General features: G+C 45.9%; 1 protein-coding gene across 1 annotated transcript in view; it reads left to right on the forward strand.

Annotated features, from left to right (window-relative positions):
- The window catches only part of STAB2 (stabilin 2), a 174,679-nt gene extending 154,607 nt beyond the window's left edge, over positions 1-20,072 (forward strand). Inside the window, exons 61-69 of the mRNA XM_055394412.2 lie at positions 3,178-3,311; positions 5,693-5,858; positions 6,002-6,108; positions 9,795-9,914; positions 10,688-10,828; positions 14,542-14,649; positions 15,470-15,598; positions 16,500-16,616; positions 19,936-20,072. Coding sequence (XP_055250387.2) covers positions 3,178-3,311; positions 5,693-5,858; positions 6,002-6,108; positions 9,795-9,914; positions 10,688-10,828; positions 14,542-14,649; positions 15,470-15,598; positions 16,500-16,616; positions 19,936-19,986 — 1,073 coding nt within the window. The 3' untranslated portion in view covers positions 19,987-20,072. The remainder of the gene's footprint in view (positions 1-3,177; positions 3,312-5,692; positions 5,859-6,001; positions 6,109-9,794; positions 9,915-10,687; positions 10,829-14,541; positions 14,650-15,469; positions 15,599-16,499; positions 16,617-19,935) is intronic.
- Positions 20,073-21,235: the final 1,163 nt, after the last annotated feature.

The raw sequence follows: 21,235 nt of genomic DNA on the forward strand, positions 1-21,235 counted from the left end.
CTCAGTTAATCACCGCTATGAGGGGGGACAGAGTTTTCACTGTCCCCCACTGTGTGCAGGTCAACCTCTTAGGATTTTTCTTTAAATGCTCTCTTGTGCACACAGTTGGTTCATGAAAGGACTGAAGGGGAAGCTAGGGAAGAGATCTGACCATCTGTTAATTACTTATTCTTCATTTCTACTTCTCTGATCTACAGAAGAAACCAACACATTAGGCAAGGTATTATGTGATCAAAAGATTTGAAACCTGGGCTAGGGTTGGAGATAGGTAGAGCATGGGGATGCCTGGTTTAAGGTTAGTGACAAGACTAGGGGGCCTCCTGCAGAGAGCTCTGCCTGGCAAAAGCTGCTTGCTTACATGAGATAAATTGCTATCTTCTGTCTTACTACTTTTCTTCCCCCAGTTTTATTAATCTTAAAAAGGCCTCAACTACATTGGGAATCTCCTTAAAAGAGACAGTGTCATATATTGTCATATATCCTATGTTTTATTCCTGCTTATATACCCTCTATTTCATCCCCCAAATGAGTTGGAGGTGTCTTAGGACTTAATACATATTATGGACTGAATGTTTGTGTTCCTCACCAATTTATGTGTTGAAATTCTAACCCTCAAAGTAATGATATAAGCAGTCCTGGGCAGGAAACAGCTCCCTGGGGGCTACAGTGGAGGCTTAAAAGATACTTGAGCTGATTAAGCACAGAGGAACTGGCAAGGCATTTCTGTTGGGAGGACTCGTGGACAGCAGAGAATTATCAAGGGTAGCTGGGAAGGAAGAGGCAATGAGGGGGTATGGTGTACTATCAAGGCTATGACCCCAAGGTAACAGGGTCTTTACTGGGAAGAGGAACGATGCCAGGGAGAGAAGGGCACTCTGTAGACGTGGAGAGTGAAGAAATGGAAAGGATCCACCATAATGTAAGGTTTCCATCTCAAGAGACCAGCTCAATGGTGGTATTAAAGCAGTCTGGGAGAAGGGGACCCAAGAACTTTGAAAGCTTGGGTGGGGACATTCTATGTTCAAGGTGATTGCGGATCTTCCAAGTTCTATCACAAGGTGATGGTAGGACTTCAAAGCAGAGATTCTGTAGGCAGTTGCTATGTAGGATGGGGTCAAGAGTGATCAGCTGGGATAAGAGATGTTGACTCATGAGTCATTTGCAGAGACGAATGTGGACTCGAGATAACTTGGGTTTTTTCTTTAGAGAACAGTTCATTTAGCCAGTCCTGCCTGTTCCCATAGCTCACAGAATCTATTCATTGCCTGGAGCATCACCCATCTTCTCCCGAGGGCTTCACTCTTCTACTTTATTATGAATACCAAGAAAATTATGGTAGTGATACTAAGCAACCAAGAGTCACATTTGGATCCATCTTCTGTTGTAACTGAGTGGTTACCCTTAGCAAGATAAGACAGCATTGGAATAATGGCCCAGCCGTCCTGGTGGGCAGGTCACAGAGTCATCCCACACTTGGGGGGAAGTGTCTAGTCTCACATAGTTCAGAGGAGGGCAAACTGGCGTTGCCTTTGAGGCAACCAGTTTGGCAGTGTGTACAGAAAGCAATACAACAATTCATGCCAAGACTCATAGCACCATTTCAAGGGACACGTCCTATAGGAATAATCTAAGAATTGAATAAAGTTAACCTGGTGGCTCAGACAGTAAAGAATCTGCCTGCAATGTAGGAGACCTGGGTTCGAACCCTGGGTCAGGAAGATCCCCTGGAGAAGGGAATGGCAACCCACTTCAGTGTTCTTGCCAGGAGAATTCCATGGATAGAGGAGCCTGGCACGCTATAGTCCATGGGGTCACAAGGCGTTGGACACTACTGAGCAACTAACACTTTCACTTCACACTACCCCAGCATTACTTAACATCACAAAAAATTAGAAATAACAAATTAGTAAATGATGATTGAATATACTGTTATATCCTCTCAAAGACACAATTAAGAATTGTGTTGTCATGGCAAGGATACCTATCCATTCCTCCCCAAGGAGGTTCTGTTGGTGAGTGTTTATGTTCCAGATCTGGCTGACAATATTATATGGCCTGTGGAATGAATATACTATTGGCTATGGTCAAAGAAGAAAATCTTGTGCATTTCCTGTTGGTAAAGAATCTGCTGGCAATGTAGGAGACCCCAGTTCAATTCCTGGGTTGGGAAGAGCTCCTGGAGAAGGGAAAGGCTACCCACTCCAGTATTCTGGCCTGGAGAATTCCATGGACTGTATAGTCCATGGGGTGGCAAAGAATCAGACATGACTAAGCAACTTTCACTTTCACTGGTTTGGACTCCTCACTTCCCCTGCAGGGGGCATAGGTTTGATCCCTAGTCAGAGAACTAAGATCCCACAGGCAGAGCAGCCAAAAAGAATAAAGAAAACCTTAATCTTAGCTCTTTTGGAGGATAGAATGTACCCTTTTAGTGGCATCTGATAATGAACTTAGCAATATAAAAATGTGACTTGGTTCTTGATCTATTTCTGATCTCTGCATTAATTGGTTTAAAAGATACCATATATTTTAAAGTTATGAATATTTTCTAGTATCTAAGGGGAAAATAGCTAGAAAACTTTTTTAAAGGCATATTGGTGATCACAAAATACATGGGTTCCTTGGCAGAAACTCATTTTAATGTATTTTTTTTCATGGCTGTGAAGTTCACAAAGTGTTCAACTAAAAGTATCAAGGTAAAATCATGTTGTCAGAGAAAATGTGTAATATTGGGAAAGAATCCTCAGAAAGAATGTTATAAGAAAGACTTCTAAAACTATACATGCAGCATACTGCCACCTTTGTGATATATATGACCCGCAAATGAATAGAAAAAAGACTGAAAGCGTGAAATTACATCAAAATTAAAAGTTACAAAAATAAAAATCCTGGACGGAAGTACATCAAAATGTTAGCCATGGAGTAATGATTATTTCCAGAGAGCAGGAAGATGGGTGATTTTTATTTCTTTTCTTTTCTGTATAGCCCACATTTCCACCTTGAACACGTGCTACTTTCATAGTTAGAAAAGAAATAAGTATTTTAAACGACATCTCAAAGGAAAGTGGCATCCCAAGAAACCCTGGGATGTGGCCAGCATTCCACTTTGAAAATCTCTGCTGGGAGCACTGCCAGCCGAGGTGTGGGGCTGAACAATTCCTCTCCTCCCGCTTCTAGATACCACCGTCGGAGTGTTCCATCTACGCTCCCCACTCGGCCAGTACAAGCTGACCTTTGACAAAGCCAGAGAGGCCTGTGCACAGGAAGCTGCAACCATGGCAACCTACAACCAGCTCTCCTATGCCCAGAAGGTGGGTTGCCAGTCTGTAGGTGCCATGCAGACAAAGTCTTCTGGGTGTATGTTGGGGGGGGGGCGGTGCAGGGGTTGCTGCTTCCTCTTAACACAGGGGAGGCTTTGGCTGTTGCCTTCCTGGAGGGAGGAGTTCAGGGAGCTCCTGAGCATGTCCACTGGGGGTCTGTCACATGTCACCACAGAGTGGGTGCGTGACTGACATTATCATCCATTCTTACAACATCCCTGGAGGTAGGTGTTCCTGCTGCCATCTTACCGATAGGGCAACTGAGGCTCGGAAAGGTGACGTGCCCAACGTCACCCAGCCAAGAAGTGGCAGACCCAGGACTCAACGTACCCCGACTCCACCAGTCTGCTCCTGATCATGACATTCAACCACCAAGGCAGAGGCACTGACTGGAAGTGTACACCTCGCAGCTGGAAACCAGAAGGAGATCAGTTACCCACAAGCCTAGGGTGTCCCTGAGCCCAAAGGCAGCCAAGTGTCTCTGGAATAGCCCAGGTTCTCTGTGTCTGGGGGCACTGCGAAGGGTGTACAGAGAAATTGCCCCAGCTTTCAGCCACAGCCAAGTAGGAAATGGAGCTCTGGCCAGGGTAACTCTCTCGGCCTCTAACATCAGAAGCCCAGCTCATCTGGAAAGGTCAGCAACTCGGAGTGGCCTGCTAGTGAGTGCTCACAAGATCACTGCCCATTTTCATGATTTTACTGCCCTTCCTCCAACCTCCGTCACAACCAGATCTTCAGACCTGACGTTTCTTTACAAGGAACAATGTCCTTGATGCCAGGACCCAGCATCTTGGAGGGTCGGAATTTCTTCTTTCTCCTTCTTGCTCAAGCTTCCCAGGTGTCTCAGCAGTAAGAATCCGCCTGCCAGTGCAGGAGCTGCAGGAGACTTAGGTTCAATCCCTGGGTTAGGAAGATCCCCTGGAGGAGGAAATGGCAACCTGCTCCAGTATTCTTGCTGGGATAATCCCATGGACAGAGGAGCCTGGTGGGCTACAGTCCATGGGGTTGCAAAGAGTCGGACACTAGTGAGCAACTGAGCATGCGTGCACATGCCTGCTTGTTCATTGTGTGACCTCAATCAAGGCAATGAAACCCGTGTCCCACCTGGCATGTTTGTAAAGGACTAAAGGTAATAAGCCATACGAGGGCTTCCCTTGTGACTCAGCTGGTAAAGAATCCGCCTACAATGTGGGAGACTTGAGTTCGATCCCTGGGTTGGGAAGATCCCAGGGAGAAGGGAAAGGCTATGCACTCCAGTATTCTGGCCTAGAGAATTCCATGGACTGTATAGTCCATGAGGTCGCAGAGTCAGACACAACTGAGCAACTTGCACTTCACTTCACTTCAAAGGTAATAAGACAGAGTGACTGACACACAATGGGAACTCAGGTTTTAAGATTAAGAGCTCTGGAGTAGAGTGCCTGGGTTTGAATCTCAGCTCTGCTACCTGCTGGCTCAATGACTTGGAGCAAGTTACTTAACCCCTTTTGCCTTTATTTTCTCAATTATATTATAGAGACTTTTTTTAAGGTTCTGTCTCAAAGGGTTGACGTAAGTGATAAAGGTTTTGACACATGAAAAGTGCTTGCAAAAGGACCTGGCCCAGAATAAGCTCTCAGTAAGAGTCCCTTGGGCTGCAAGGAGATCCAGCCAGTCCATCCTAAAGGAAATCAGCCCCGGGTGTTCATTGGAAGGACTGATGTTGAAACTGAAACTCCAATACTTTGGCCACCTGATGTGAAGAGCTGACTCATCTGAAAAGACCCTGATGCTGGGAAAGATTGAGGGCAGGAGAAGAAGGGGACGAGAGAGGATGAGATGGTTGGATGGCATCACCGACTCAACGGACATGGGTTTGGGTGGACTCTGGGAGTTAATGATGGACAGGGAGGCCTGGCATGCTGCAGTTCAGACACGACTGAGCAACTGAACTGAACTGAACCGAAGTGTTATGATGAGGTGATGGTGATGCTGGCAATGATGGTGATCATGGTGAGGATGGTGATGGTGAGGACAGTGATGGTGATCAATTGGAATTCCATCAACCCATAAGCAAAAAATTTGTACGTAGGGGTAACTAGCTAATTGTAAATCCTTTCTCAAGAGCAGAGGGAAGAAAAATGGGTATGAAGGACTTGAGCACTTACAGGGAAGAGAAGGCACCACTTTCATGCATCCAGTGGCTCAATCGACAAAAATGTAATGAACACCTACTATGTTCCAGGCACAGGGGTACAATAAGCAAAATGAGCCATAACTCCTGACTCCATCATGGAGTTTTCAGTCTGATGGGGGAGTCAGACACTAGCCACAAAACTCCACAACACATATGAAATCACAGCTGACCAGCAGCCACATCTTTGTCTCTACAGGCCAAGTACCACCTCTGCTCAGCAGGTTGGCTGGACAGTGGGCGAGTAGCCTACCCCACATCCTATGCCTCCCAGAACTGCGGCTCTGGTGTCGTCGGGATAGTGGACTACGGACCAAGAAACAACAAGAGCGAGATGTGGGATGTCTTCTGCTACCGGATGAAAGGTAACAGCCCCAACCTCACTTCAGATTCCAGGCCAGGCAGCTGCTAAGCCATCCTCAGCTGGGCTGGCCGACCTCCCAGCGTGAGATGGGGTAGCCAAGACACCTGCCTCACCACTGTGAGACTCTGTGTTTCTGCCTTCCAGATGTGAACTGCACCTGCAAGGTGGGCTACGTGGGAGATGGCTTCTCGTGCAGTGGGAATCTGTTGCAGGTCCTAATGTCCTTCCCCTCGCTCACAAACTTCCTGAAGGTCTGTACCACATCTGTTTGCTTTCACCTTGGGATGGAGGGGTGACCTCAAAGCAGATACTAGAGAGTCTAGTCCTTGAGAGAAGGTGGAGGCTCACAGTCATGGTTGAGAGTGTGGACACAGCCGTACTGCCCAAGTTTGACGCTTAGATTTGCCACTTACTTGGTGCATCACCTTAAATGAGTTGCTTTCCCTTCTGGGCCTCAGTTTGCTCATCTGTAAAATGGAGATGACCCAATCTCAAAGGGTCATTGTGATAAATAAATGACTTGATATTTGTAAAGTCCTTAGCCCTGTGGCCAGCAGATGGAAAATGCTATCCCAGTGTTAGCTGGTAGCTCATCTGTCTGTTTGCGACTACAGCAGCTTCAGAGTCTGCCCTGTAGGAATAAGTTGCTCTTTTGTCTTCATGGACAGGGTGGGGCACAGTTAAGTCTGCCTGGCCAAATTCTCAATATACGGTCAACTTGCATTTGTCACTGCACTTTTTTCTTTTTAAAAAAAAAAAATTAGTTTTGGCCATGCTACATGGCTTGCAGGATCTTAGTTCCCCAACTAAGGATCAAACTCACACCCTCAGCAGTGAAAGCACTGAGTCCTAACCATTAGACCACCAGGGAATTCTTGCACTGCATTTAAAGTCACTTTAATATTCTACAAGTCATGTCCAATGAAGAGAAAGTCCCTGTTAGAGAAAGAATTGGTGCTGACTATGGGAAGACTACACAGAAGAAATATATTAAAAAGATCTTCATGACCCAGGTAACCATGATGGTGTGATCACTCACCTAGAGCCAGATATCCTGGAATGTGAAGTCAAGTGGGCCTTAGGAAGCATTACTATGAACAAAGCTAGTGGAGGTGATGGAATTCCAGTTGAGCCATGCTGTTAAAGTGCTGCACTCAGTATACCAGCAAATTTGGAAAACTCAGCAATGGCCACAAGACTGGAAAAGGTCAATTTTCATTCCAATCCCAAAGAAAGGCAATGCCAAAGAATGTTCAAACTATTGTACAATTGCACTCATCTCATTCACTAGCAAAGTAATGGTCAAAATTCTCCAAGCCAGGCTTCAACAGTATGTGAACCATGAACTTCCAGATGTTCAAGCTAGATTTAGAAAAGAGATCAAATTGCCAACATCCATTAGATCATCAAAAAAGCAAGAGAGTTCCAGAAAACTGTCTACCTCTGCTACACCAAAGCCTTTGACTATATGGATCACAACAAACTGTGGAAAATTCTTTAAGAGATGGGAATACCAGACCACCTGACCTGCCTCCTGAGAAATCTATATGCAGGTCAAGAAGCAATAGTTAGAACCAGACATGGAACAACAGACTAGTTCCAAATTGGGATAGGAGTACATCAAGGTTGTATATTGTCACCCTGCTTATTTAACTTACATGCAAGTACATCATGCGTTATGCTGTGCTGGATGAAGCACAAGCTGGAATCAATATTGCTGGGGAAAATATCAATAACATCAGATACGCAGATGACACCACCCTTATGGAAGAAAGCGAATAAGAACTAAAGAGCCTCTTGATGAAAGTGAAAGAGGAGAGTGGAAAAGTTGGCTTGAAACTCAACATTCACAAAACTAAGATCGTGGCATCTGGTCCCATCTCTTCATGGCAAATAGATGGGGAAACAATGGAAACAGTGAGAGACTTTATTTTCTTGGGCTCTAAAGTCATTGCAGATGCTGATTGCAGCCATGAAATTAAAAGAGATTTGCTCCTTGGAAGAAAAGTTATGACCAACCTAGACAGCATATTAAAAAGCAGAGGTATTACTTTGCCAACAAAGGTCCATCTAGTCAAAGCTATGGTTTTTCCAGTAGTCATGTATGGATGTGAGAGTTGGACTATAAAGAAAGTTGAGCACCAAACAATTGATGCTTTTGAACTGTGGTGTTGGAGGAGACTCTTGAGAGTCTCTTGGACTGCAAGGAGCTCAAATCAGTCAATCCTAAAAGAAATCAGTCCTGAATATTCATTGGAAGGACTGATGCTGAAGCTGAAACTCCAATACTTTGGCCACCTGATGTGAAGAACTGACTCATTGGAAAAGACCCTGATGCTGGGAAAGATTGAAGGCAGGAGGAGAAGGGGATGACAGAGGATGAGATGGTTGGATGGCATCACTGACTCGATGCACATGAGTATATACAAGCTCCAGGAGTTGGTGATGGACAGGAAAGCCTGGTGTGCTGCAGTCCATGGGGTCGCAAAGAGTCAAACACAACTGAGTGACTGAACTGAACTTATTGAAGAACTGAGCTTTGATATTAATAACAGCAGTAATAACAATAGCTAACATTTCCTGTGCATTTTCTTCACACAAGGCATTCTTTAAGGCCTTTCGGGTTACTTTTTAGTTGCTTCACAAAACATAAGCTCCATAAGGGAAATTACTTTCTCTGCCTTTTGGCTAGCATATAGTAGGTGCTCAGTAATACTTGTTAGAATAAATCCTTATGCAACCTTATGAAGTCACTTTTGCCATTATTCCCATTTTGCAGATAAAGAAACTGAGGCTTAGCAAGGTCAAGGATACAGCCAAGGAGAGGGGACAGAGCTTAAGTATAGGGCTTGTAGGAACAGGGCAGAAGCTAGACCAAGGACCCCAAAATAGTGAGTCTTTGCCCACAGACCAAAGGTATCTACTTAACTTGCCTAAAAACTCAGGGTTACTGTAAATATTCTAAAGATGAACACCCAAACCAATGTTTGTGCTGTGTGGGAGTGTGGCTTATGAGAGCATCTCAGAGAAAAGACTTTGTAGAACAAAACCTACTGGCTGTGTGCCCTTCAGCAAATTCTCAACTTCTCTGGGCAGCAGCAGAGCTCTCTGCATGATGAGTGCTGAACTGGGTAGTGCGATTTCTTAAAATCTGTTCAGTGAATATTTATTGAGTACTTAACAATGTGCTTGAGATATATCAGTGAACAAAACAGACAAGAAACAGAATAAAGAAAATAGTATTGAATCCAAGAAGGTGATCTAGACTATAGGGGTGGGGAGGGGACCCACAGGGTCCCATGGGGGTGGGGAGGGGACCCTCAGGGTTCCCATGTTGCCTAGAGTGGTGAGAGAAGGCCTTAGTGAGAAGGTAACATGTAAACAAAGTGTGGACAGAAGAGAGACAGTTAGCCATGCAGATTTCGAGGAAGAATATTCCAGGTATAAGGAACAGCCAGGCAAAGGATGAAAGGCAGGACGTTGCTGAGCAAGCCTGAGGAATGTCAAGGAGGCCAGTGTGGCTGGAGCAGGGTGAGCAAGAGAACAGCTGGGTGCAGGGTCAGAGGAGCAAGAGTCCAAGTGGTTTGGGCCTCGTGGGCCCTGTAAGGACTTTGGCTTTTCCTCTGGGTAAAGCGGGCGCCTTGCAAATTTTTGGCAAAAGAAGACTCCGTAATTCACTTAAGATTTCAAAGACTATACAAGCTGCCTTGTTGAGAATGGCCTGTGATCTGGCTGTGTCTTAGGACCATAGGATTTATCGAGGAAAGGAAAAATCCTCCTAAAATTTTCCCATGGGGCATTCAGAAAGATGAGCAGATGAGTGGCAGCCTGAGCTGGGGTGATCATCAGGAATACTCCCAGAGGGGTGATGCCACCCTTTCCAGCCAGTCCCTGAACACCACGCTGACCCTTCTGACCACCTCCTTCCTATCCACAGGAAGTGCTGGCGTATTCCAACAGCTCAGCCAGAGGCCGGGCATTCCTGAAACACCTGACGGACCTGTCAATCCGAAGCACCCTCTTTGTGCCCCAGAACAGTGGGCTCAGGGAAAATGAGGTGAGCTGGGTTCCTGGTATCTGTGTTTAGTGCTTCTAGACAGTATGTTATCACCTCAACGATGCAGTGTCACAAATGACCCCGCAATGCAGTAGCTACATTTATGTAGCTCACACAGCTGCAGATCAGCTGGCAGTTCTTCTGGGCTTGACCAGGTATGCCTGCGTGTCTGCGCTGGGCTGGCCATCAGCTGATCTAGCCTGGCCTGCCTGGTACTCTGCTCTACAGGGCTCTCACGCTTCAGTAGGTTAGCTCAGGCATGTTCTTCTGGCAGAAAATGCCAGCACTTTCTAAGACCCTGTCTGGTCTCATTTGCTAACATACCACACACCCAAAAAGTCACATGGCTGAACCCACAGCCAGAGTGGGAGGCCCTCAGAGTTATATGGCAAAGGGCAAGGATACACGGAGAGGTGAAGAACTGGGGCCAGGGATGTAACTGATCTACCACACCGACCTCCGTCGTGTCATGGCACACAGAGGAACTGGCAGCGTTTATTAAGCCCACCCATAGGCTCCGACAGCCTCAAACCCTTATCCCACTGAGGGCTGAGAGAAGCAATACCTCTGCTCACTTGTTACCCACTCAAGACCCACTCCTCCCAGGACATCACTGGGAAGCTTTGCTTAGACCATTAAAATGACTTTTAAAGTGGAGGCAGAAAAGCCAAGGCCTTGAGAAGTGGTTTTTTTCTGTGTCATCCTTATCATGAAAATGAAAAAATACTGCTTGACTTTTAAAGACCATTCTTATGTCTCTCCTCTCCTCTCAGACCCTGTCTGGGCGGGACATAGAGCACCACCTCTCCAACATCAGCATCTTTTTTTACAATGACCTTGTCAATGGTACCATCCTGCACACGAGACTGGGAAGCCAGCTGCTCATCACCTCCAGCCAGGACCAGAGCCAACTGGTATGAAAAGTCTTCTGAGCTTATTGGGAGAAATGGAGATAATAAATGCAAAGTTTCTAGCATAGAGTAGGGCTTCCCTGGTGGCTCAGAGGTTAAAGTGTCTGCCGGCAATGTGGGAGACATGGGTTCGATCCCTGGGTTAGGAAATTCCCCTGGAGAAGGAAATGGCAACCCAATCCAGTATTCTTGCCTGGAGAATGCCATGGACGGAGGAGCCTGGTGGGCTATAGTCCACGGGGTCGCAAAGAGTCGGACACAACTGAGCGGCATCACTCACTCACTCAGGTGCTTAATAGATGGCAATGCTTATAATGTGAAAGAAAACTCTAACGCTTCAGTTAGATGGTACCGGCTGAAGACCAGAACACACCATACTGACTGTCAGGCAACCCCTACCACTTGAGAACTAAGCCCCTGGTGACCGCCAGCCCCAGAAGCTGATAATGAGGACCTATAAATGAAAGCATTCTAAAGCTGTCTGATGCTCTGCCCTTATATTATCAGATTGTCAGCCTATCCCAGGTGTTAACGTGTGAGCCTTGAAGTCAAGTGGCCCTAGTATGTCTGCCACCCACTAGCTCTGGGACTTCAGGTAACTTGTCTGAACTTCTCTGGTTCCCAGTTTCCACATCTGAAAGACAGGGATGTTGGTGATGCACTGATGATGGCGATAGCGGTGGTGATGATGGTAACAGTGATATTATTTTGATAATGGTGGTGTTGATTATTTTGATGATGGGGATGATGGTGGTGGTTGTGATATTAGAAGTGGTGATAGTGGTGGTGGTGGTAACGTGACCATGATGTTCAAATCACAGGCTTTTATTCTTTCAACTGAAGTATAGTTGATTTACAATGTTGTACTAGTTTTAGGAGCACAACAAGATGATTCAGATTTATATATATATATATATATATATATATATACAGGTATATATGTATTTTTAGATTCTTTTCCTATATAAGTTATTACAAAATATTGACCCTCTGACCAATTGGTGGCTCAGACAATAGCACAGGGAACTATATAGTTCCTGTGAGAAGGACCTTGGAGAAGGGAATGGCTACCCACTCCAGTATTTTTGCCTGGTGAATTCTATGGACAGAGAAGTCTGGCAGGCTACAGTCTATAGGGTCGCAAAGAGTCAGACACGACTAACACTTTTTTCACATTATGTATGTTAATCCTGTACTCCTAAATTATCCCTCCTCCCACCTTTCCATTTTGTTAACCATTCAGTTCAGTCACTCAGTCGTGTCCGACTCTTTGCGACCCCATGAACCACAGCATGCCAGGCCTCCCTGTCCATCACCAACTCCCGGAGTTCACTCAAACTCATGTCCATCGAGTCGGCGATGCCATCCAGCCATCTCATTCTCTGTCATCCCCTTCTCTTCCTGCCCTCAATCTTTCCCAGCATCGGAGTCTTTTCAGATGAGTCAGTTCTTCGCATCAGGTGGTCAAAGTATTGGAGTTTCAGCTTCAACATCAGTCCTTCCAATGAACACCCAGGACTGATTTCCTTTAGGATGGACTAGTTGGATCTCCTTGCAGTCCAAGGGACTCTCAAGAGTCTTCTCCAACACCACAGTTCAAAAGCATCAATTCTTCGGTGCTCAGCTTTCTTTATAGTCCAACTCTCACATCCATACATGACTACTGGAAAAACAATAGCCTTGACTAGATGGACCTTTGTTGACAAAGTAATGTCTCTGCTTTTTAATATGCTATCTAATTTTAACCATAAATTTACAGAAATAGTCTATGAGTCTATTTCTGTTTTGTAGACAAGTTCATCTTTTTCTTTTAGATTCCATATATGATACATACAAAATTTATCTGACTTAGTAAGATAATCTAGGTCCATCCATGTTGCTGCAAATGGCATTATTTCATTCTTTTTATGGCTGAGTAATATTCCATTGTTTACATGTACCACATCTTCTTTATTCATTCATCTGTTGATGCTCGTTTAGGTTGCTTCCATGTCTTGGTTCCTGTAATAGTGCTACCATAAACGTTAGGGTGCATGTATCATTTTGAATTATGGTTTTTGCTAGCAATTTGCCCAAGAGTAAGACTGCAAGATCATGTGGTTGCTCTCATTTTAGTATTTTGAGGAAACTCCATGCTGTTCTCCATAGTTGTTGCACCAGTGTATACTCCCACCAGCACTGTAGGAGGGTTCCCTTTTTTGCACACCTTCTCCAGCATTTATTATTTGTAGACTTTTTGATGATGGCCATTCTCACTGGTGTGAAGTGATACCTCATTGTGATTTTGTCGGATCATATGCTTTTATGGAGATTAAGTGATTCAGGGATTTTGACGTGCGGTGCTGGAGAAGACTCTTGAGAGTCCCTTGGATTGCAAGGAGATCCAACCAGTCCATTCTAAAGGAGATCAATCCTGGGTGTTCATTGGAAGGACTGATGCTAAAGCTGAAACTCCAATACTTTGGCCACCTCATGCGATGAATTGACTCACTGGAAAAGAGTCTGATGCTGGGAGGGATTGGGGGCAGGAGGAGAAGGGGACGACAGAGAATGAGATGGCTGGATGGCATCACCGACTCGATGGACATGAGTTTGAGTGAACTCCGGGAGCTGGTGATGGACAGGGAGGCCTGGCGTGCTGTGATTCATGGGGTCGCAAAGAGTCGCACACGACTGAGCAACTGAACTGAACTGAACTGAATGGTATCTGACATGTAGCAAGGGCTAAATGAATATTTTCTATAAACACTGTGTATTTTTAAAATTTTCTTTAGTTATTTTTGGCTTCACTGGGTCTTCATTGCTGCACACAGGCTTCTCATTGCAGTGGCTTCTCTTGTTGCGGAGCATGGGCTCTGGGGCACACAGGCTTCAGCAGTTATGGTGTATGGGCTCAGTAGTTGTGGCTTGCAGGCTCTAGGGCACGGGTTCAGTAATTGTGGCACATGGGTTCAGTTGCTCCAAGGCATGTGGGATCTTTCCAGGCCAGGAATCAAACCGGTGTCCCCTGCACTGGAAGGTGGACGGACTTCTAATCATTGGACCACCAGGGAAGCCCTAAAGAATATTTTTAATACTTACCTAATAAATGATCTTTATTATTGAAGATCAGTAGTTTAGACCAGTACTTCTCAAACTTTAACAGGCATTTAAATCACTTATGAGTTTATTCAAATGCATATTGTAATTCAGCAGGTGGGTTGTGGGGCCCCAAGTTCTGTACTTCTAATCAACTCCTGGGTGTCTGCCTACACCACAGGCTGGTGGATCACACTTTGATTAGCAAGGAATTAGCTCACTTAACATCCCTTTCTTGTGTGGTGTGATGTTCACAGCAGTGGGTCTGGAGCTGAGGCCTGGGGTTTCCCAGCTGCTACCTGTGTGATCTTGGTGTGTGCGATCACTGACTATGTGATCACACCATTTTCCTTCTGACCCCTCACCTGCTAAACAAGCAGGCTGGATAGAATGAACTCTCTGGGTTCTCTGCAGCTCAGAACAGTTTGTTGGCACAAGAACTACTAATGTGCTGTGTTCTGGGCTGTCCAGAGGGCGAGCACAAGTCCCATACTGCCTGTCGGTGAGGATGGGCCTGAAACCCAGGCTCCAGGACCTCAGGGAAACTGGACAACTTTCTTCCATGGAAGGGCTGCCCACATGGAAAGAAAGCATCAGATGGTCAGAGATCTCCAACAGCCCTCTTCTCATCTCCCTAGGAGACCAGGTTCGTCGATGGAAGAGCCATTCTGCAGTGGGACATCTTTGCCTCCAATGGGATTATTCACGTCATTTCCAAGCCTTTAAAAGCTCCCTCTACCCCAGGGGTGAGTATCCAGCGTTCCTGGTAAGGAGGAGCCTCGATGTCCACTCCCCAAGTAGCAAGCTACTCCTGGAAGCCCTGTCCATCCCATCCATGGCAGCTGGCCTCAGGGATGCCCAGCCCCCATCCAGTATGTTAGTGACATAACACCTGCCACCACCAATATTTGCTGAATGAAAAGGACAGGATGTGCCAGTGGCGAAACCACTGGAAGGGGAGTTAAAATCCTGAGCCCCTCCACTTCGTAACCATGTGAACTCAGACAAGCCCCAGAAACATCATTGAGCCCTATTTTTCTTATCTGCAAAATGGAGGTCACAATGTCTTCTTCCCTGGATTCTTGGGAAGACAATGAGTTAATGTAAAATAATAAAGACAGTTCCTGGCACATGCTTTATAAGAGTTGGTCAGCTGGCTGTGGTCAGTTGGTGGTGATGTTAGTTTTCTAACTTTGTTCTAAAGGTATGAAGCTCCAAAGCCAGATTGGCTTCAAAGCCCACCTCTGCCACTCATGGGCTGTGTGACAATGGGCAAGTGCTTACCCTCTCTGTGTCTCCATTCTCCCATACAAAAATGGAAACAGTAGAAACTGTTCTTAGCTCTTTGTGTTATTATATATTTAAATGGATTATTTTATGTAAGGGAACTTAGAACAGACCCTGGAAGTAGTAAGGGCTAGACAGATATTGACAGCTTTATCATTATTTTTATCCCAGCCGGCACAAGATGCCTCAGGCAAGCCAGAATGGGGTGGGCTCCAGGAAGCACGCCTCTTTGGGGAAGTCACCAGTTCTGATACCAACCACTGCCCTTTCTCTGTTTAGACGTCAGGCCACACCGGCCTGGGAACAGGGGTGTTCTTTGCCATCATCCTGGTCATCGGAGCCATTGCTTTGGCAGCGTACTCCTACTTTCGACTAAACCGGAGAATGATTGGCTTCCAGCATTTTGAGGTGAGACAGAGAAAAATAGGACCATGGGGACGGGGGTCCACTCTGAAACCCAGCCCCTGGCTCTGGGCTACTCTGGGCTTCAGGGAGCTCGCTGAGTGCTTGGCACACATTTCCTGTCTCCTGGATGGGGCCTCTGCCCCAAAGAGATCAGCAGTGGCAGTTCCAGGGCCCTCTACCTGGCTGAGTCAGGGGATGGAGGAGGGTGAAGGGCAGCCAGTAGCCCTTCATGCCACAGGTGTGGCTTGGAGCCAAATTCACCAGGGGCCCAGGAGGCCACTCACCTTGGAGGAATCACAAGACAAGCTTCAAAGTTGACTCTGAGGGTGGGGACACAGTGGGGGGCCTGCATAGCCAGAGTGAAACTCACTGGCCCTATTTGAACGGCTGACCCAAGCAGTAGGTCACTTCCTTCTGGCAGATAACCTGTATAAGCATTATATACATCACATTTAGCGAAAGTGCCATGCTACACGATTCCTTTTATATTAAGATCAAGGACAGGCAAAACCATTCCAGGTGATGGGAGTCAGAAAAGCAGTTACCCCTGGCGGGACCACATATTGGCAGACAGGTGGCGTGAGGACACCTCCTGGAGGATGGAGATGCCCTGTATACTGATTTGGGTGATGGTCACACATGGGTGAACATATTTAAGAAGTCATTGAGCCCTGTATGCTGATTTGGGTGGTGGTCACACATGGGTGAACATATTTAAGAAGTCATTGAGCTGAACACTTAAGACTGATGCATGATATTACCTCTAAGATCTCAATAAAAGGACAACGGAAAAGTTCCCGGAGGTGGAGTTGGGGGCGGGACTTGCCTTAGCTTTCACCTTGGCTGCGACACCCCACCTTGGGAACTTTGTGGTACTCAGCCCTGTGCTCGTCTGTCCGAGCAGTCGGAAGAGGACATTGATGTCGCAGCTCTTGGTAAGCAGCAGCCTGAGAATATCTCAAACCCCATGTACGAGAGTGCAACTTCAGCAACCCCAGAACCTTCCTACGACCCCTTCACGGTGAGTTTGTCTTTTCATCTAAAACAGGTTCAGCTGGGCGGGGGTGGGGGGTGGGGGGTGGTGGTGGTTGGCACAGGGCAGTGATGTCTTTCAGCAGATCTGTGGAGAGCTCTGCGCCAAGAAATCTCACTTCTAGGACATGTCTCCAGGCTACAAGCCTAGAAGCAAGCTGGGTGAAGCCCTGTGGTCATTCTGTGTTCTGAGCTCTCCTGGGTGGATTGTAGAGGCGTCCATCAGTTAGATCTAGAAAAGAACTAGGGGTTGCACACCCCCAACCTTGTGACCAGGTGAGAGGTGACAAGGAGAAGAAATCTTGGGCTGAATTCTGCCACAACCACTGACAAGGTAGCAGGCACAAAGGAAGACCTAAAACTGCTTCAACATTTACACTGTTGCCTGGGATTCTTCTGCCTATTGTCAGAGCTGCTTCTTGCTTTAGGAGCTCCGTCTCTTTGATGAGGTTTTTTTTATCTAGGGGCATGGGTTCTGCTCTGGTCTTCCAAGAAAGGGCCACTTGTTTCTAGAATTAGTGACCCTTGAGGTTGGATGGAGCCGCCACTGACCTCAGCGCCGTGGCAGGGAACCCATTCACATCAAATGTGCGAGACACACTCTGCCTGTGTTACCAGATCTGGACTGAGAAGCTAAGAGTGAGATAAGAGAAAACACATTGGTCTTTGCCCCAGAGCTCATGAACTCCTCTGATTTCCTAAGTGGTAAGAATACTAGGGGCATCTTTTATTCTGAGATTCTGGGTTGGCTCCCGTATGGCTTCTGGATGGGGGTTGGTCACCAGAAAGACCAAACCATGATTCAAAGGTTGGGATTTTTCAGCTCCACCCTTCACCCTCCAGAGAGAGAGAGAGGCCAGAAATGTAGCTGATAGTCGATGTGAGGAAGTCTCCATAAAAACTTCCCCCGCCTTTTTTAAATGTGTATCTATTATAGATTTTCAGTTTGTAGTTACCGTGAGGTTTTGTTATAGCAGGCCGTATATAAACAAGATAATCTTAAGTTGCTGGTCTTTTCATTTCAAATACATTTCCAATATCCTGCATGTGTGCTCTCCTCCTCTCATGAGTGCTGGTTTTGATATCACTTCTGTGTGATATCCATCCTTTACTGGATGTTTGCCTTTACCAGTGAGTTTTCTATTCATAATTTTGTTTCTAGTTGTGGCCTTGTCCACTTAAGAGTAGTTCCTTTAGCACTGGTTACAAAGGTGGTCTGGTGGTGCTGAATTCTTAGCTTTTGCTTCTCTGCAAAGCTTTCGATTTCTCTGTTAAATCTGAATGAAAGCCTTACTTGTAATTTTGGTGTTTTCGTAAGAGGTGAACTCACATCCTTCTATTCCACCGTCATCCATAAATCCCTACGATTGTATCCCAATCGTAGGGATTTATGGGCGTGCTTCCGGGGTGGTGAAGATATCCACACTGGGAGGGTGATGCACCTGAAGTGCACAGAGCAGTGGTCATACTGAATTTTTATAAGTTGGCACTGAAACACGACAGTCTTCTGTTGCACCATTTTAAGCTTGTAGAATGCAACACTCATTATTTTTCTAGTGAACCAAATGCAACTAGCCCATGGTTCTCGGTGCCTGTGGTAGTAGGTTTAATATATTTCCAATACTGGAAAATAATCAGATCATAAATCCTATTGTTTTTTAATCAAACCCATGTAAAAGTTTCTAGTCCAAATTGCAAGGGCAAGTTCAGTTACGCTGCATTTACTAACAGTCTATTTCTGTAAGCCTTGTGATATGGAAATCAACCTCACTTTAAAAGCAAGGGGGAAAATCACACATTCGGTTCAGTGCTCTCCATGGCCTCTCAGCTGTCTGGCCTCTTCTCAGGGCTCCATGAGCACTGTCCATGGAATACTCACCTGAGGCACATGAGAGTATCCTGAGAGAGGACTCAGTTCAACCTTCCTAATCAGACCAGGTGGCAAAAATGTTCCAGTTACAGGAATCCTAAGCTGAGGGCACCAGCCCCAAATATGCTTTATTCTCATGCCTTTTATATTGAAGGAGCAGATGTTGCCTCTAGAGGACCTGGAGCCAGTCCACACATTGTGAGCATCCATTTTGTGAATGGACAGAGCTGCGGTCTGATCAGAGCCACAGATAGCAGAAGACTCAGGAGGCCGCCTCTGGACTGTTGCTTCTGATCAGACCCAGTTCAGGATGAATTGTCAACCGGAAGGGATATTTTTTTGTAACCAGAGTAACAGCCATGTTTTGTGGGGTGGTTTTATTTTCCTTAGAGTAGTATCTAACTTAATTCACACACCTCCCTGTTAGGTAAATATCATTAGGCCCCTTAATAGATGAGAAAAATACTGCAGAGGTGAAATGACTTGTCCAGGGCCACATACCTTCAAACAGCCGCAACCATACCCATGTTCAGGCCACGAGCCACAGGACAGCAGTGTGAAGCCACGCTCACTCCCACCGGATATGTTCATAAGAGACTGCAGGAAAAATAGTGTTTTTAGGCTGAAAGGGGGGAAAAAGTTTTCCTTGACCCTCTGATGATTCGTGGCTGGGCCTGAAAAGTAAACTGGTAAAGACAGACTCACAGAAGAGCATATATATTTTATTGAACGTTTATGTGTACATGGGAGCCTTCATGAGAAAATGAAGACCCAAAGAAGGGATCGGAACAAGAAGCCTCTGCACCTTTGAGACTAAATGTGTGAGGAACTGACAAGAGCGAGCTCTGGACCTAAAGGTAGTAAATGGTGAAGAAGTCACTAGGAAGATCAGGGTTAGTGAAAAAGGTTTGTTTGTACAGGATTCTTGGCCCCCAATTCCCCAGAAGTGATGTATCTTCTTTCCTCTAAAGAAAATTTCATGAGAGAATTTTATTACCTGTTTCAGGGGAAAAGGGTAGGGGGCAGAGTTAGTCAGAGTGACCTTCCTGCTTCTGTCATTTAAAAGAATTCCTTCAGTTTGACATTTAACTAGCCAAGTTACTGTATTGGGGGTAGCATGTCCTACAGGCTTTCCCCAGGGCTTCAGTGGTAAAGAATTCACCTGCCAATACAGGAGACACAGGTTCGATCCCTGGGTCGGGAAGATCCCCTGGAGAAGGGAAATGGCAACCCACTCCAGTATTCTTGCTTGAAGAATCACATGGACAAAGGAGCCTGGCGGGCTACAGTCCATGGAGTCACAAAAGAGTTGGACATGACTTAGCAACCTAACAACCAGTGTGTCCTAAACCCGTCAAGGCCTCAGACCAGTAGCCAATATTATGCTCAACCTGGAAGGATGCACCTTCTGCCTGGTTCACAGACTTCTCTTTTCCAGGATCCTGGTGACCAGGAGCTGGACAGCAGTGACCCCCTGGGGGCACTATGAGGGCTGGACCTGCCCCATCCAGACATTACCGCTGCCACCTGGGTCCCCAGAGCCACCTCAGAAAGGCCATCAACTGTGAATCCTCAGCCCCAGTTGACTGTGGGAAATGTAAGGTCCTTTAACATTTCAAAACTCAAGCCGTACCTCATCTCTTCAGTTTATCCAGGGCATATTCTGTTTCTGTGGGTGAGAGACCATGTTAAGCCCACCCACCACCCAGGGGGCTGCTCCCTCCCTGACCCTCTGCCATCTTCCCCAACCTTCAGTAGCACCTTTTACCCAGCACTCTATGACCTTGTCTTATTTCCCTGTTAGACTGTAAGCTTCTGAAGGCAGAGACCTTCCTCATTCGTCTTTGTATCTTGGCACCCAGCACAGTGTGTGGCATGTGAAATGTGCTCAATTATTGGTTACAGAACAGAAATAAAATCAGTGGAACAAATCCAGTGTCTGGGGAAACAAATCGACCATTTGCTGTAGGAGGGGTCAAACTCTGAAGGTAAAATCAACTCATTAGGGCACACTAGGGCTGTTAGTTAGCCAACATCTGCATTATGAGTGCTTCTTTCTTAATTCTGTTTGGTTTTCTTGTTTGTGTGAAGAAGACATAATAACCACAAGGAGATACCACTTCGCACCCACGAGGATGGCCATCCTTAAAACACAGACAATAACCAGTATCCGCGAGGGTGTGGAGAAACTGGATCCCTTCTACTTTGTTGGTGGGAATGTAAAATCGTGCCCCTACTGTGGAAAACAGTCCAGCAGTTCCTCAAAAAGTTAAACATAGAATTTTTGTGATCCAGAAATTCCACTCCTAGGTACAGACCCAAGAGAAATGAACACATGTCCATGCAACAACTTATAGAGGTAGCATTATTAGTATTATTCATAATAGCCAAAACATGGAAACAAACCAAATGTCTACTGACTTACGAATGAATAACCAAACTGTGTCTTGCCACACAATGAAATAGCATTCCACCCTAAAACGGAATTAAGTACTGATACATGCAACATCATGGATGAACCTTGAAAACATGCTCAGTGAAAGAAGTCAGACACAAAAGACCACATACCATATGATTCCATTTATATGAAACGTCCAGAATCAGGCCAGTTCTTCTCCATGCAGAACTCTGTGCAAGGCTGGATGTCCACCAGACCCTCAAAAGGCCTAAAGTGGCCTCTCCATCACTGTGACAACCAAGTGCCTCCAGCCCACCCACCACCCTTTTGCAAGCTACCC

Source organism: Moschus berezovskii, chromosome 6 (assembly GCF_049115385.1).
Source record: "Moschus berezovskii isolate FMDL1 chromosome 6, NW_MosBer_1.0, whole genome shotgun sequence".
Taxonomy (NCBI): domain Eukaryota; kingdom Metazoa; phylum Chordata; class Mammalia; order Artiodactyla; family Moschidae; genus Moschus; species Moschus berezovskii.